At 41.7% G+C, this 18,406-nt stretch overlaps 1 protein-coding gene across 1 annotated transcript in view; it reads left to right on the forward strand.

Annotated features, from left to right (window-relative positions):
• bcr (BCR activator of RhoGEF and GTPase) overlaps positions 1–18,406 on the forward strand; it is a gene marked incomplete at its 5' end in the record, with an annotated part of 91,178 nt that overhangs the window by 36,627 nt on the left and 36,145 nt on the right. Inside the window, one exon of the mRNA XM_080476677.1 lies at positions 16,493–16,677. Within this exon, the coding sequence (XP_080332803.1) occupies positions 16,493–16,677 (185 nt within the window). The remainder of the gene's footprint in view (positions 1–16,492; positions 16,678–18,406) is intronic.

Raw genomic sequence — 18,406 nt, forward strand, 5'->3', positions numbered from 1 at the left:
TCTCTGTTTTTCACTCACCAACTTTCTGTCAACCTCTGTGACTTTTTTTTTTTTTTCCCCCATTCGTCGCCTTTTCTGTCTGAAGTTGTGTTCACGTGTCAGCTCATGAGCAACACTTGATCCTTTGTGAGGAAATATCTCGAGTGTCATAAACCGTATTTGAGCTCTTGCCCATATGTCGAGTACATAATGAGTAACACAACGAAAACTTTTAACCCTTTCCCCAATTTCTAACCTTTAGATTCATAGTAGATATGCCTGTCTTACCATGAGCTCATGTGTTTTTACTGGCTGGAGATGGCCCCTCTTTTTAATTAAAATCTGCGGTATTGGTTATGAAATCAACTGCAATGGGACACTTTGTCTCTAAAAAAAAAAATTTCCATTTACATTTACATCTAATTAAGATACACTAATTGTTTGGATAAGCTGAAGGACAGTCATGCTTCTCTGAATATTCTCAAACTGTAATGTTAATTAGTCATTTTCAACTCTAAATAGGGTGATTTTTAAGTTTTTTTCCATCTCCAGATTGTGCTTCTTTTTGCATCAATTCCTTTATTACATAACCTACTGTACTATTCCAGCACTGTGTTATGCTCATGTTTATTTAAAGATACTGCGCATTTGTGTGTGTGTGTGTGTGTGTGTCACATTAAACTACATGTGTTTCACTTCCTTTCAGTTGAGAATTTTTGGGGACATTTGCCTGTTTTACACAAGGAGATGCTTTTTCTTATTTTTTGACCAAATTATCCATCGACTAGTCAAAGAAACCTGCAGGTAAAAATACAAATAATAGTGTAAGCACTGCTTCGGTGTTTAAAGTGTATTGATGTGCTCGGCTGTTGTTACTGACCTATTGCAGAGCGCATAAAGCAAACACTGAGTGCCACTCGGTAATAGCTTGGATTTGTGTGTAGGTGGCAACCGTATGACATTGGCTTATTATGAGTTGTGTCCTTGTGGGAGGACAGTGTGCCTGTGTTTTTTTCCCCAGAGGGAAGTTGGAAAAGAACATACACATACACACACACACACACACACACACACACACACACACACACACCGTGCGCTAACACAGGTCTACCCAGCGCTTTCAGCGTCCCTGAGCTCGGTCCCCTTGCCAGAGAGCGCGTATCCATCAAACACCTGGGAGGATTTAGGAGCGGGAGCGAGGGACGGTGCCTCAATTGAACATGGTCGTTCATCAGATCCCAATGCAGCTGTACTAAAACTGCAAAAAAAAAAACGTCCAGTTGGCTGGGCGGTTTGCCATTCCTGTTCTGTACATCACAAGTAGCTACTGGAATCCATCCTAATTCCTTTTTGATACACCACTGAGACACGTCACCGGTTAAGACTACTGTACTGCATTACACATTTGCACTAAATAACCACTGTGATGTGGATAGCAATCAAATAGCAAACTGGTTCCAAAGAACTAGGACCCCTGTTACATTGTGGATACCTGCGCTGGATACCTCACATTCAATTGTACGCAGCAGCCAGACAGCCAGAGGAATGGAGATAATTGAAATGGCTGTCTGTGGGAGTTTTCTTTATTTTTTTTTTCATCTCCCTAATTATTCAGTGTCCTCAATTTGAGAGTGTATTCACATGAAAAGTCTTAAAATCTACTGTAGGCTCTGAAGAGTGCGTATGTGCTCTAATAACTCATGAGTGTGTATTTCAATCAGCACATCGGTTTAACTTTATTAATATAGAACCTTTTTCACATGTTAATGTGACTCAAAGTGTTTTACAGTGGGATGACAAGTAGGAAATGAGACAAAACAAGCAAAAACACAATACAAGACAAGAATAATAAACAATAATTAAAAGGTATACAACTGTTTATTGATTTTAGCTGAAATAGAAAGGAATTAGAAATACTTGTCTTTGTGTGTGTGAGTGTGCCTGATGGTTTTAGAGTCGTCATGGGAATGTGTCAGAGCTGGATTCAGGTAATTGATGCTGGGATGCCTGACACTGGCAGACAGTCAGTTTGGCCCAGTGCCAGTGTAAAAAGGTGGGGGTTGGTTGGGGGGGGGGCATAAGGAGAAGATTAGAGCAGGCCACGGAAATACCATGGCAACCAGATTGTGTGACAAATGTAGTGAATGGATGCAAAATGACAGCTATCCTTATGAAGGAATGCAGTCTTCTGATTAATTTTCTTGTGAGGGGAAGCATGATAACGGATGGCTCTTTACACAGCTGCTTTGACGAGAAAGGAATCATAAAGCTGGCTCGTGCAAGTCAGATCTGTGTGTGTTTAATTCTTGCTATGTCAAACTAAGCAATCCACCATTCATTAGATACTCACATGGAATGCTTGTGGTTGTACACCAGACAGTGAAGTGACATGTTTGTAGGATATGTTATCATAGAAAAATGGAGACGCATTTGGATTTCAACATGTTTGCCAAATCGTGATGACTTGGGAGTGAAGTGCTCTTATCCACCGCTCCAGCTTCTGCTGTTCAAACTGCTGCAGAAGTTCATGCTGCTTCTGATGCAGACCAGTCAGGGTGCCCATGCTGATCCCTGTCCATTGCCAAAAGCACCAACAATGTGAATGCAAGACGGTGGTGTGGTCGGATGAGGTTTTTTCTCATTAACATGGATGACCAGGTGTGTGTCAGGAAACACATTATACCAGGATACATTGTGGGAAGAAGACAACTTGGTGGCGGCGGTGTTCTGCTTGGAGACCTGGGGCCCGGCCATCTATGTGAATGTGAGTTTGACACGTACCACCTACGTCAAGTACTGTTATAGCCCATGTGCATATTTCTTAGGAACAGTATTCCCTGATGGCGGCAGCTTCTATCAGAAGGATAATGAGCTCTACTATGAAGTGAAAACGGTTCAGGAAAGGTTTGAGGAGCACAACCAGTTGAATATGTTGCCTCGACTTCCTTTTCCCTCAGTTCTTAATCCAACTGTGCATCTGTGGGATGTGCAGGACAAACTTAGTTCAACCTATAGAGCAAACTTGTAACTCTTGAAACTTCCAGGACTTAAAGAATCTGCTTACATCTTGGTACCACAACGTACTATAAAGTGGAGTTCATGTTTTGACCGGTCAGGGTAGTTTTGGCATCAAAAGGTGGAGTCTTTATCATATCTCTGAATGCTTTGGATTATAGGTGTAGTTCCTTAGTGGCATGAAAAAGCGCCTCCTCTGCATCCTGACAGGTTACCTAATCACAACTGAAATTGTCTTCCTGTTGGGCTGTGGTAACCCAGGCAACGGTTCCCCTGGAGACTGGCTTTGGCAAATCTCTGTGGTCCGTTCAGCAAAGTCTTAACGCGTGTCCCCTGAACAGCTCCAGCATAAAGCAGCAGTTTATTGCCCTGAGCAGTGATGATGCCGCGGCTTGTGTTTGACCAGAGATTAGGCAGACCGAGGTCTTTTGTGCTCGTTCTGCTGTTTGCAGATGATAAGCGCCGCTATGGGCCATGACGGCTGATTCAGGAGCTGAGGGACGGGGGGGGGCAGCGTGAACTGGCAGGAAGCCTCTTGGGTTTGCTGCCAGGTTGAAGTTCAGATATTATTAATATCATAAGACGATACAGCTATCGTCGTTACTGCGAACGAACGGTCTCATTGTTTGAGGATGTTGGTTACTTTTTGTGTTTTTATTTCTGTTTTAAGTTGATGATCAGAAAAATGTTTTTTTTTTCCCCTTGATTTAATTTGCAAAGTTAGAAACCACAAGAAAGTTTTGTGAAATGGATTTTATTGCAACTGGATCACAATTGGAGAGTCTGTTCATCAAGAGGCAAATAAATGTCTGTTTCATTGTGTTGATGATGCTGAAATGATCTACTGTGCAGCACTGTTTCATGCTGCTTCCTTCATAACTGTCTCGAGTTTGTTCGAAAGAAATTGCATTCACCTGAAAGGGGTATTATTCATTCATTGTTTTGTGTTTCAACACTATAACACAAGTAGTTATAAGTCTTGGCTGCGTGTGAGAAAAGCTGAGTTGCAGTTGTTTGCAGGCAGGTCTGGTAGATTGGGAGCATTTCATTTCGTTTCTTAGGGACAATCTCAGCAGCAACAGCAGCAGGAGGGGACCATTACCTGCGTTACGGGACTCTTGGGATTCCTAATGGGGATGATGTGATTCAATGGGAGATGAAATGAATATTTTTTGCATTCAGATTCAAGCACAGTCGAAAGAAGACTGGAGACTGTTTTACATGGTACAGAATCAGCTGCACATCCTCCATCTTTACGGGTGACTTGTGCACGAATGAAAACCACCACTCTCTGTTACATTCTTTCGCTGTACATTTGGAGAACTATCAAGCTTCTTACAGTTTGCGGACGCAGCCTGCAGCCGGTTGATGCTCCCTCGGTGTCTGCTGTGCTGCCAGACTGAATTTCCTTTTTGCGGCAGCTCCATGTCACATAAACAGTATATACCATAATCCCATTATGCGCTCTAAACCACAGCACATGGCAGCTCTTGTTCAAAGACTTCTCTTTGAAAATCACCAAAAGCATGCAAATATTTAGTCATGGTCTGTTATTTTACAGTGAAACCACCCAGATGTTTGTTTGTTTTTTAATTGTAGTCATTGCATTTCTCATTTTATATAAATCTCTGGGACAGAAATCAGACCTCACGTGCATGTCTGCCTTTCAGACAGATAAGCCATCTTTATTTGTTGCTTGTCGTACAGTACATCATAGTTAATAAATTTTTTTGCAAGCTGTCAGACAAGTCTCTTCTATCAAATCAAATGCTATGTTTTGACATTATTGACATTTTCTTTTCCCACGGTGCGTGTAATGAATCATGAGAAAAAATATAAAAATTTTCCTGTGTCCGTACAGGCTCAAGTGAAACGATGGAGTAAATGTGAATTAGTTATCCTGATGTAAAGCTTTCAGGGTGAAATCAATAATGATGAGCTTTATAAAATGCTAGTGCATCTAAAATTAAAGATGGCCACTTATGAAATGCCACTCGTATAAGGAGCTGACTCTTCATCTGACTGTGGATATGCTTCCACACTTCCTGTCTCGCATTTTATCCTCAAAATCTAGATTTTTATTAACTGCTAGTTTTTCATTTCTATTTCAAGAGAGACAGTCAATTGTTCACTTTCCGTCCAGTTAATACTGTCAGTATTTTATGAATTGATTGTATTATTAAGAGGAGCTCTGTGTTTCCAAAAGTAGATAAGAGCTGCTGTGGAGAATTTTCTAGCTGGTGGGTTTATTGATTGAAGGAGAAATATTGTTTGGTAATTGGATTTCAGCCCCCCTGCTGCAGTCTTACACACATGAAGACAGAGCAGCACAAATCCCATGTGACCTTTCTGTCTATTCCTCCAATGCATTAACCTTTCACCTCTAACCTTTGCCCTGCTTTGCGCTTCAAATACCTCCAGCTCACGGCAACATCCAGGCGAACATGTGGAAACACCTGATTGCATAAGCATTCTGTTGAGCTGATCATTCATTTCATGGTCTTTCTGATAGCTATACTAGCAGCTTGCCACTTAACTAAATGTTACCACTGTATACAAACTGTCCAAGCTTGATAGTATGAGGAAGTAAAATAATTACACAATGCCTTTCAGACTGCTGTTGCTTCTGTCTGAATTGAACAAACAAAACCTCCTGTAATTTCTAAATTTCATACATCATAACAAGAATCCCTCCAGCTGAGGATGGTGTGAAATAGAGCCCGACCCAACCAGGTGGGGGTTAATAGTCATGTTAAAGCAGCCTAAAAACCCTGGGTGTTTTCACTGCACAGTGAGCAGGTGCAATGTCATGATGGAGCACCCAATTATCCTCACATCACAGTTCAGATTGTTTGTGCCCAAAGGTCTCCCTCAGAAGCTGAAGAATATTACAGCACAGATCCGGGGGGAGTGAAGGCACAGTACACGACTCTTTGAATGGCAAAGAAAACACTGAACATTCCTATTGGTGGCATTCCAGACAAAACTCAACTTATCCAGCCTTTAAGAGTGAAAGTTCAACCTGCGCAGACTGCTGTCTGGTGTCTTGACTGTAGCTAGAAGCTCAGTGTTGTCACCAGTAATGATCGTCCCCGATAGAGACTGAAAGATAACGGATGTGGTCACATCAATCCCAGTAGAAATAGTTTGAAGTCAATTTGTGCGATAGAAATCCAGATATTGACTTGTCTGCCTTGTTAAAGCCCGCCAAGAATTTTACTCACTCATGGCAAAGTCTTAAAAACCTAATTATTAAGACACATTGTCAGCAAAAAGCATCAGTCAAGTTTAAGTTTTGCAGGAATAATAACATCAGTGGACAGTGCTCGCAGGTAATTATCATTCAATAATAAAGCTCATAATACCTCAGAAGCTTGTATAGAGATAAAAATTACCTCTGCAAGGCTACTAATTGTCTGAGCTCTGACTTCATTATCTGTTCAGATAGTGCAGTTACACATTCCTCTGCAAAACACTTTATTTTACTGTATTTGGTTACTTGAGAGTTTTCACCATCTTGAGCATCTTTAATCACACTTGGTTCTAATTCTGTAGAATTTACTAGTGTATTCAAAGATAAAGAGAGTGGGTTTATTTCTGGTTCAACGCGTATTAAAACCACACGTGACTTGTGATTGGCCACAGAGTGTTTTTGCAGATAGCCGTGGAGATTTAAGTGCCAGCTTCAGTGTAGATAAATTAATGAGGCCGCTCTCCACCCACACGGAAACACACGCAATCACCACGGTGCTCATGATGCATTAAACAGAGTGTCAGAGGGCTCTCAAGATTTATTGTTGCGGTGAGATCGCAGACTGGCTCCTGCCAAAGGCCAGCTCGGACAGGAAATGAGAGTACGGCCGGCAGACACAACAGAGGGCGAGGAATGCTGCCTCGAGATGTGTGTTCGAGGATGAAAGGGTTACAGAGCAGGAATATACTATCCTGCTGTGTTATGAAGAGATGAGCCAAGTGACAATCTGAAGCACATTCTTTGGGTTGTGCATCTCTCTTTTTTTTTTTGGTTTTACATGCATAAGTACAATTAATACATGAGATCTGCAAGATTTCAGGTGAACATGCGATATGGAATATGGTTGCAATAAATCCAAACTTTGTTGTCTTGGGTCATTTTTCCTTGATTCTTGTGCTTCTGACTCATGAAATAATTTTTTTCTGTCAATACTTTTAATTTAATGAATCGCACAGTCCTTGTGAATTTATTGAGAATAATAGCTTTTTTCCTTTCATATCTAATATGATTTCATTTGGAATCTGCAGCGCATGACGGCGCAGCTTATGAACCCATGAATAGGATTTCGGTCAGTCTTTTTCAGCGTATTAGTATTGTGGATATCATTATCACGCACACAATAAATTTCTAATATATTGTGTATCCCTGCGTTACATTATGTTTTCCAGAATTTCCGATGACTAACACTCAAGAATGTCTGTGAACGTCTCTTCAAAATGACAAATGCCCAAATGACTCTGAGGTGTCCTTGAATGCCTCTTTTAAAAAAGCCACTACACTCTGCACTCCATTTAGTCCTTGAATGACTTACGTTGTTGCTCATGCTGAATGACAGCAAAACGCAGTGTATTCATCCATCCTCTAGACTGCTTTATCCAACTCAAGGTCACAGGGAGCTGGAGTGGATCCCAGCTGACGGGGCATGCACAGAGACAGAGAACATGCAAACTCCACACAGAGGGGCTCATTAGCCCACCCCGGACTCCAGTCGGCTGCTTTCTCTGGTTGAAAGTGCTAACCACTACACTACTGTGCAGGCCCACCATTTATTTACCAAGAGTGAAAGAAAAACCCTGATTTGACACTACTGAATATTTTAATTTAGCCAAACTTAACTGACGCTGCTCTCTTACGCCGTTGAGCTGCCGAACAGTGCTGCTATTGCAGCATAGATTTTTATGATCACATCAGAAACCTGAGCCTCCATATCATACCACCTGTAACCTAAAACCAAGCATCTTCTATTTTTCATCACACATTTGTATCTGGGCTGGTAGAAACTCTACTTTCTAATGAGCGCCGTCCATATTTCAGAGTGGAGCTGGTAATTTAGCATTCTGTATTATTAATCAGTGTCTCTGTGTGATTTTGCAGCAATTTGAACGCTTATTTCCCCCCATAATGCTTCGGGGGTCAAAGTAATGAGCCTCTTTCCTAATGACTTTAGCAGTTGACGGAGACGACACGGCGGGCGCTTAGAGAATCAAAGGTTTGTCTGGCAGGATGAGGGAAGAGCGGTCTGAGCGCGCGTCCACCGAGACGAATGAGCGCCCTACTCGAAAGTCTGGTGTGATGAAAGGATGTGCAGAGAGGGAGAGAGGAGTGATGGGTGCAGGGGAGGCTGTAAAACATACAGCACAGAGGGGAGCTGACAAAACCTCCAAGATGCGACAGACTTCGCGACTGGTTGTATAATTATCTTTCCGTTCACGTCGTTACTTCCACTGTAATTATGTTTATTTCTGTGCTTGGGTCAATTCTCTCTCCATACCTGACTGTCTGTCAGCGTCTCTTTTCATGTCTCTTTTTCTCTTCATCAAAACACCTCCTGTTATGTCTCCCTGATGGTCTACTTTCTCTTCTATCAGACTTGTGACGGCGCTGAAACTCTTGGAAGCAGATTCTTCAAAATTCTGCAAGAATGAGGCTCATGAAACAATGACTTCAGATGTTAGCAAGTTATGAAATCAGCCAGTTCATAGGATGTCTGGATGGGTGGAAGGATGATGGATGAGGTGGTTGGTTGGTTTTGGAGCGTCTTCGTTGATAGTTCATTAATCAAAATAATATTTGTCCCTTCATACCCTTTAATAATGGTTTTTTTTTGTTTTTTTAATGGCAAACTGAATCTTGAAACTAATAGAAATCAGAAAAAGTGGCCTTCAGTATATATAATATTTGGATTTTGGTTCCTATTTATAGCTGATAAAGAAAAACAGTGTTATTAAATGTTATTAAGGTACCATTGTATTGATGCGGCAGAGTCGAGATGGGTTTATGCTGTATGTGGCTCCTTGACTTGAATGAGTTTGATCTTCAACATTATGTCACCAGCAGCAGCCAGAACCATTGATAACAGCCAATGCAGATCTTTAAATGAATGACAGCTTAAACATAATGTGAGAACATCTGCTCAAAGCTTGAATGAATTTGAACCAAATGAAGGGGAAATGGACGTTATGTTCAATAAGTGATTGCCGAAAGGCAACTTTTCTTTGTTTGATTCAAATAGATCACCTATGTCAGTGTGAACAGAGGATCGATGTTTGTCAAAAACAGAGAAAAAAACAAACTCACTTTCAGTTGGATGCACTGATTGTATTTTTTTCTTTCATTCGATATTCCAGGAGAATCTACCTGCAGTCTGTTTTAGTGCTTAAGTTGTTTTCTTGGCTGAGCTGCGTATGATGCAGCCACAGGCAGTGCTGCAGGTGGAATAACTCACGTGTAATAGCAGTCTGGATGCCATTTCTGACAATCTGTTTCTGTGGTGGAGATTTATGGCAAGAAAACAACATGGACTGGTGGTTTACATCTGTTCCCGTGAGTAGTTTAGAAGAATCCTCGTCACCACAGAGACATTTACGGCCGTACAATTTAAAGCTGATAGACACAGTGTGGTGTCGTAAAGCCACAAAGTACACAGGGCTCCACAGTAACCAAATATATTACTTGACAAATATCTTGGCTTATCATCTCTATCCTCCCTTTTTTTAGATTTTTGTTCTGTGAAATTGGGTTAGGTTTTTTTCTTCCATCTCTCTGTTCTGAGACAAAGAGATGATTACGTCACTGCAGGGGGCGCTGTTAGTTTTTAAAGGAGCAGCGTCTCTGATTTGGCATTTGCCCCGGTATTATGAGTGAAACCTGCTGCTGCTGCTGCTGCTGTTTCTACAGAGATTATCAATGCTGAGGCAAAGAGATTACCTCAAGCAAACAAATTGGTTTATTATCATTTCTGAATTCGAGTATGTTAATAAGCGGGAAACAAGAAATTGCCTAGCAGATAGGCATCGGTGGGCCGTGATTGCTGGTTCAATCGGTTAAATTATATGCATAAGAAATTTACTTTTACTGAAAAACGACACGAGGAGAGTTGGGGAGTGTGTGGTCCCCTCTGGTATACTCTCGAAGGACTCAGATTGAAAAACAAATTCATGAAATGAAACAAGCTTCCAGGGAAACATTGTCTCCACTGAGCTGGGTGTGCGTCACCAAGATACACACTGTATTTGAGAGAAATTCTGTGGAGAATACCTTAGAATTCATATTTATCTTACAGAGAGTCTTTTGCGCCTCACGCTCCATGGTTTCCATGAGGAATGCAAAGTGCCCGCTCTTCTTATGCACTCCTACATTCTTGGATCTCAACTGAAGATGTCCAGTCGTTTGAGAATAAAGAGCTATGTGCAGTTTATGCCACTGCATCTGCCCTCTAATGACAGAATTGCCACATTTATCAAATTAACTGTTGGCAAGTGGCTGTGGAATCGCAGGAGGATTACAGTGGGCCCAAGTTCATTTGACGGCCTGTCTGTCCCCTCCGGCGACGCCGGATCAGCTTCACTTTCATTTCTAAAGCGTTCCCCTTTTCACTCGCCTACCAGCCCCCACTCTACTGTGCTAAATTGTCTCTAAATTGGATATTTAAGGGATTGAGAAAATCAGGATAACCGACGCCCTCAGTGTTTCCTGTCAGTCTCGCAACACTGCATTCACACAATATATATGTTGAGCAGTAATGAAAATTACGGCATCATTCAGGAGGCAGGAATGCATCATATTTATCTCCAGTATTCAGATGTGGCTACAACCGTTGAGCTTAGCTCTTCTAAATCTGCTCTGCCCTGCGAGCACGCTGCAAATGAATCAGGTTTGGGATTGTGAGGATGAAGTGAAGGTATTAAAACACACCCTTCAACCTCTGATTACACCCCTCGTAAACTAGCTGGATCAAGAAAGGGTGGTGTGTGTGTAGTCGAACATTAGCATCCCATGGGACTGGGTGGGGCTTAAAGGTGTGTGTGTGTGTGTGTGTGTGTGTGTGTGTGTGTGTGTGTGTGTGTGTGTGTGTGTGTGTGTGTGTGTGTGTGTGTGTGTGTGTGTGTGTGTGTGTGTGTGTGTGTGTGTGTGTGTGTGTGTGTGTGTGTGTGTGTGTGTGTGTGTGTGTGTGTGTGTGTGTGTGTGTGTGTGTGTGTGTGTGTGTGTGTGTGTGAGGGCGAGAGAGGTGGGGTTATATTGGCCATGTTAGGATGACAGGCCTCTTTCCCCAGGTCCAATAAAGGCATGAGCAGCCGGGGCAGATTTATGACGACCATGCTGAGTGGAAGCCGTGATGGGGGATGGAAAGGATGACTATCGAGGATATCTTATGCCTCCTTTGAGAGTCGCTCCCCTTCTCTCTTTAATTTCATAGCTCTGTCTGTTGCTTTGTCTCTGTACTCGCACTTGATTGTTTTTCATCTTTTTTCCTTTTTTTCTCCTGTAAATTCAAACAATATTTATGTCTCATGTGTGTATATATATATATATATATATATATATATATATATATATATATATATATATATATATTGGCGTTCACCTTTCCTTTTTACTCTGACACCACTTTAAATATTGCAGCGCTTCAGGCAACAATTACTTTCTTTGTCTGTTGGCCACAGCTTTCTCTATCTCACATAATCTCAGCCGAGCTACTTTTACATCGTATGTGTGTAAATTAGGTAAATTTGCTGGTTTTTGCATTGCATCGGTATGTTTTGACGTTATGTATGTCAGGGCTGAGACCAAGAAAAGAAGAAATGATAAGGCACACAAAATGTAAGTTTGAAGAGCTTTAATGATAAACGCTGAGTGAGACAAAGAGACATTGAAATGAATTGATTCAACATCATCTCAGGATTATTTCTTCTCAGTTGTGCAACAAAATGATGACTGGTCAATAGCTGACAAACATGCTGTACTGCGCACAGTGACTATGGTACAATCATCAGTTGTTGTTTTTTTTAGTGTGTATTTCCTTTTTTTCCCTGTTTGTTGCTTTAAAGATTAGTTAACATTTGATGAGACGCATTTATAATATATTTGTGTCATAAGTCTCCCAACTTCAAAAATTTCATACAAAGTGGGACAATAACACAATTTTTTTCCAGATGGTCTTTAATCTCAGAATTCTGGGGAAATTTGTAAGACATTGTAAGGTGGTTGGCCCTTCGTTATCCATTGTTTCATTCACCTTTTTTTGATGTTTGGATCCACTCTGGATCAACGCATCTTTCAATTCAGTTTCAATTCAATTTTATTCATACAGCACCAAATACAACACAACCATTCCAAGGCAATTTTCCAGTGAAAAACCCAACAATTCCACATAAGCGTGCATAAGCGACAGTGGAAAGGAAAAGGTCTGTTTTAGCCTCAGAGGTGGCAGCTCAACGTTTAAACGTAGAATCACTGAGCCCATTACCTGGCTGGTTTCTACCACACAATGTTGACCTGAAGAAGATCCATTATGGCTCCAACCATCGTCAGTAAATATTTCTGCGTTCCTCCAGTAACTGACAGGCTTGTTTATGTTTGCTTCAGGTCTATTTTTGTCTGCTTCAAAACAGTGTTTCTTCTGTTTTGCTCACACTGAACATGGTTCAGACTCCAGAGCATCTTTCGCATCATTCACTGCTCACATACGTGAGTTGGAATAACTCACCAGCCGCTCCCGTGCATAGCGTTCTGTTATATAGGACATCCCATCAGCAGATCAGCTGCCACATGACACCCCTGATACCCTGATACCCTGATACCGCTGCCCTGCCTGTGGTATTGTTGTGGAAAGCCCCCTTCGTGTTACCATGGCAGCTGAGCACCGGCAATTCCCAGTGCGACTGTAGTTTTCCACCTGCAGCATGAAAAAGACCTGCGCTCCTCCCAAACGCAGTTTCCACGTAAACATTTTACAGGAATGTGTGTGCTGATGTGCATGTGTTTGGTAGTTGTGGTTCGAAGCAGAGCTTGGTTGTTGCCAATAGCTCCAGGAATAAATCAATACGTTGGTTTTTTTTTTTTTTGGTTTGTTTTACAGAATAATATTAAGCAGTGCTCTGTCAATACATCTGTTTGCCCTGCTCTTTAGGTGCTTTTCATCACTTCCATTCTTTTACTGTGGGGGGATGGTTTTAGGATGCAGGGGATGAGTGGAAAGCAAGACAGCGCAGGGGTCACGAGGATGAACAGGCCAGCTGTGAGGGCTGCAAATAAATGGAAATACGAGCGATCTGTGCAGGAAAAGGAGGAGAAAGATGAAGGGGGAGATATATAACATAATAGAAAGCAAAGACTGTGAGAGGCCAGGAGAGACAAAGTGACTCAAGGCGGCGTTAGAAGCGGCGTCTGGGCTGAGATGAGGTCAGACGTGGACAGACTGAAACCTACTGTTTGACGACCACAGGCTAAAGTGACCCATTAACAGGCCTGGAAAGCCCAGTCCCTCCCCCACTGGAAACTGCAGGTCATGCACGCACACATGCAAACACACAATTTTACAGGAATCTATTACAGGTAACACAATATGTTTGGATTTTTGAAGACGACATGAACATCAAGTTTAATTTTATCCCCAACAAATCACGCATATTAACAGGTTTACTGTGTAAAACAGCAATGTGGCAACTTATCTTGGCAACATGGTTGTGTTGCTTTATTTGCAGAAGATACACAATGGAGATTAATCTTGTAGCCATTTTATGTGTTTGCCCTTTGAAGAAATACATTAACCAGAAGACATTCTGTGTAGTCAGAGCAGGGGTGAGGAATTTGGCATTTCATGTATAATTATTCCATCCACAGTCAGTTATTATTATTCATAGCCATGTTTTTATGTCTGTGACTGCATCTCGTTTCAACCAAGAGATGGTTTTTAGCCCAAAAACTTTTGTTTAGTTGCTCGCCATATTGCGCCTCGAGGCTGCGTGTGGGTGCTTAAAAGCATTCAGTCTCGGTGTGATTTTTGTAGCAGCTATGATTTAACAGAAAAAAGGATCCTGTAGTTATTCAAAGTGTTTGGTGAGACAGCTTGAGGACTGACTTTGTTTCAGCGTCAGCCTGAGATGTTATGCTTCCTAACATGAATAAACAGAGGTGGAGTTGAAAAAAAGAAAAAATACATGAAGAAGACACATGCTGGGATGATACGCGCTCATTTTCAACTCTTTTGTTTTTCAAATCCACACCCTGTATTTTTAGACAAATAATGAATCGCCTTTTGAAACGGGTCTCTTGTTTAAAACGTTTTCTCCTCACGATGGACGTTTTTGCTTTGAAGAAGTAATAAACTTAATGCAGTTGCCAACTGCTAATGATTTTAAACTGATTCCAATAACATGAACGCATGGAAGTAATAGAGGATTTATACAAAACTGCCTATGTGCAAGTGGTAACAATGACACCCACAGTTCATGTTGAGTTTATCCAATCACAAGGAATCTTTGAGACTCCTACTAAGTTTTGTTTGCTAAAAGGTTTTGTCGTGGAAACTGTTTGCATCGCTCACATGTACACACACACACACACACACACACACACACACACACACACACACACACACACACACACACACACACACACACACACACACACACACACACACACACACACACACACACACACACACACACACAGTGTTGCACAGTGGGCAAAAACACCCACCCACAAGCACCAGTGAGTACTCGGCGCAAACAGTGGGCGTGCTGAAGGTCAGGCAAGCCTTGGACACATTGGGATTGTACTTTCTGATTTTTGCTCCCTTTCTCGCCTCACTCCTTCATCTGTGACTTTGAAGATGATCTTTTACTCTATTTTTTTTTCTCTTTTATTTTCTCACTGATATAATGGTAATATAAGATTAGATTTTAAAGTGAAGAGGGTATGGTAATGTTAAACGTTGCTGCGATGAAGTATGAAGCTTCACTTTGTCATCATCTGAAGCAGGTGCTGGGAACACTTTGAGGCAGGTGTACAATTACAGTTGACACTATGCTGCATGCCTGAAGGCTTTCATATCTGATGCAGGTTAATTAGAAAGGAACCTCGAGGAGATTATAATGCAAATTCAGTATGGTTTGGACCAGGGGCCTAACCTTTTGTTTTTCTTTGAGCCATTGTAGATTGCCTGCAAATCCCCCACTATAATTTTACCAAAACATGCTGGCAGACACACCCACTCCCTTCTACATGCATTAGCCATTAAAATAAAACTGTTGGGCGGTTTCGCAGGTCTACTCTAAAGGAAATTCCTTATTTTAGTTTATTTACAACATGTTCAAATACGCCTTTGGCAACCTCAGTTATTCTGTCCTGCCTATGATCTCCGGCTAATTCAAAGATTCATAAAACTGGCCTGAGGAGAGCAACAATGGTTCAGGCAAAACACAAATAATGACTCTGTTCATAGTTGATTCAAAGATTGTTAACAGACGTGGTTTGTGTGAATGTGTCTTGGATTCTGGACATGCCGTTGTATGTTTTTAGTCTGAGTCAGCACAGAGGAGGCCCAGGCGGCTCTCTCCCAGCAGCAAGGCTCCGATGAATGTGCAGGAGTGGGAGGAGATGAGCAAAAAGTCCTCTGTGACATTCAGAGACGCACAATGTCTTCCCCTCAGCTGTGGTGCATCACATTTCCGGAGCCGCTGACAGTACTCTCTCATCCAGGAAGAACCTTTTTAACTCAGTGAAACGTGTTTATTGTGAGATATAATGTCAATAAAGTGCATCCTGTCCTTGAGTGTGACTTTGCACAAGAAGTCATTCGAACTTGCATAGTTTGTTTACACCCAACTCAATGACCTGTGTTTCTTTGTTCTTTCCGTGTTCTCCACCTCTCTTTGTAAGTGGCAGCACTAAGGGAAAAGACACTGTGATGGCAGAGCTGTTATTTTCACACAGAGGAAGTGATAGCGCCCACTACAAAAGCAGGTCAGAGGGAGGTTGCTGAAAATTTCCCCAGAGATGCTGTTCAAATTATTGAACCTTGACCCATTTCTTTTTTTTTTTTTTTTTTTAAGTTGGTCTTTTCAAGTGTTTCCTCTCCAAGCTTTATGTTTTTGTGCAAATGCATGAACAAGGAGGCAGGGGAAATTCATTTTGTGTGTCCCAGTTTCCAGGGCTGCATTAATTAGTGCTGGAAATTAACTCAGCCAGACTTGGCAACCTTTTGGTGAACACAAAGCCAATCAGCCAATGTAACGGATGATCCTACTCGGTGTGCGGGAGGTCTGTCTCCCTACCTGTCTCAAGAGTGAGCGCAGAGCTTTGGGTTTTGTGATATGTAGGTCAAAATATGTCTGGGTGTCTGTATTAAGTCAGCTTAATGTGTTGGTTGAGTGTCTAACATTTAAAGTACAGAAACGCCAGCTTCAACCCACTTATATTAGCCAACATACCAACTCAAGTTTTGGTTCTCTTCTCTGCCAGATGGTCATTACACTGGGACTCCTCCAAGTTACGGTTACGATGCTGACCGAGCGGAGGAGCAGCGGAGGCACCATGACATCCTGCCGTACATCGATGACTCGCCATCGTCTTCTCCACACCTGAGCTCAAAGAGCCGAAGCAGCCGGGACACGCTTTCCTCTGGATCCCTGGAGTCCTCTAAATCGGTTTGTAGACAAAGACTATTAATATGATATAGAAGCCTGGAATTCTATTTTTTTTTTGTATTGTTGCTTCACCAAGTCCTTCATATAGTTTCTCATTCTGCAGTATGGAGGATGGATATTTAATTGTGCAATATATTACACTTTTTTCGGCCTTGATCTTGATGTCTTTAGTATCTGCATGTCTTTTTTTTTTTGTTTACGTGAGACTGAAAGTCCAACCAAAACCAACCAAAGCTGTAATTGAGTTTATGTGCAAAAGTCACTCTTCAATGAGAAATTGTGCCAATTCTTCCATACTCTGACCTCAATGCAGACTCGGAAGTGGGCTAATCTATTCTTACAGCGATCCCGTTCTGTCAAATAGCCATCAATTGAGGAATGGTATACTGCCATTTGAGAGGATTGATAAAGGACAATATCTCCTGCCTCATAACCCCAGAAGCAGTCATCCAGTGAAGAATCCCATCCGCCTTGAACGTCTGGCTTTTTCTCTGCTGGGGTATTAGGCAGAATTACCTATTCCTCTTCATCACCACATCACTGCCTTCATCCTCTTACCCTCCCGAGTTCACCCTCCTTTCTTGTCTGCGGAGAGCAAAGCAGTGATCTATGACGTCTGGTGCTCTTCAAAGGTTATCATGGAGAGTATACGTACAGTACATGCACACTCACACAACGCTGCATTACGTGGCTGTTACAATCACATTTTGTTTATGGAGTTTGCATCATATTTTTTTCAGTTTATTATTCTGTTTCATCAGAATTTATGTATATGGTCAAAACAATAGTCTCAGTTTGCATGTTTTACACACAATTCTTGATAGTGGAGTGTAGTTGGATCATTTAAGGGGGCTGCCTCGGTCCTTATACAAAGTAATTGCATTAGTGACCACAGCGCTGTGTCAGTTCCTCTGCCTCCTTCAGTCTGAACTGGCGAGTGAGTACCTGTCAATCTGATTGATGCGTCGAACCTGCCACTAAATGATGAGTCCCGAGACTGAATCCAGCCTTTGACCCGCAAGCTTTAATGCTCACGGATGTTAATTCTACACAGCAACGTGCACACATGCACACGTGCACGCACACATTTGTATACCTCACATCATTATTGAATTGACATTTATTGATCCTATCCATTATACTCAGCGACCACTTGGCAAATCACAACATAACCTAATCTTAATCAAAAGTCTAAAGTCTGATCATTTTCCTGATGAAGACAATTTTTGTCTCTACAATAAAAGCAGGGCCCCATAATGGGATTGTTTAAAAATGCACACGCATATACATGCACAGACTTACAATGCTATCTTTGTGTGGCCTTACCATTGATGTAATGCTTTTACTAGGCATTCTCAAATTTCAAAGCTGCCGCACCCCGACTTTGGAAAGTACTCCCACTCGACCGGCGCTCTCTAGACTCAGCGGACATCTTTAACAAGTGCCTAAAAAGACATTTATTTGCTAAAGCATTCTAGTCTAATCGACCCACGCTGCCACCGACTCTCGGCAATTGTTGTGTTTTTAAGATAGTTTGCTCTCTTATCTGTTTTTATTTGTTTTTACTGTGAAGCACTTTGTGACTCTGTGTCTGTGAAAAGCGCTATAGAAATAAAATTTAATTACTTACTTACTTACTTAAGGGCTGCCAGAGGTCGGGTAAATATATTACGAAACACGATAGAAGTTGTCCATCAAGATATCGCCACTACAGCCAGACAGGCTCTCA

The sequence above is a fragment of the Lipophrys pholis genome (assembly GCF_963383615.2).
Source record: "Lipophrys pholis genome assembly, chromosome: 12".
NCBI classification, from domain to species: Eukaryota; Metazoa; Chordata; class Actinopteri; order Blenniiformes; family Blenniidae; genus Lipophrys; species Lipophrys pholis.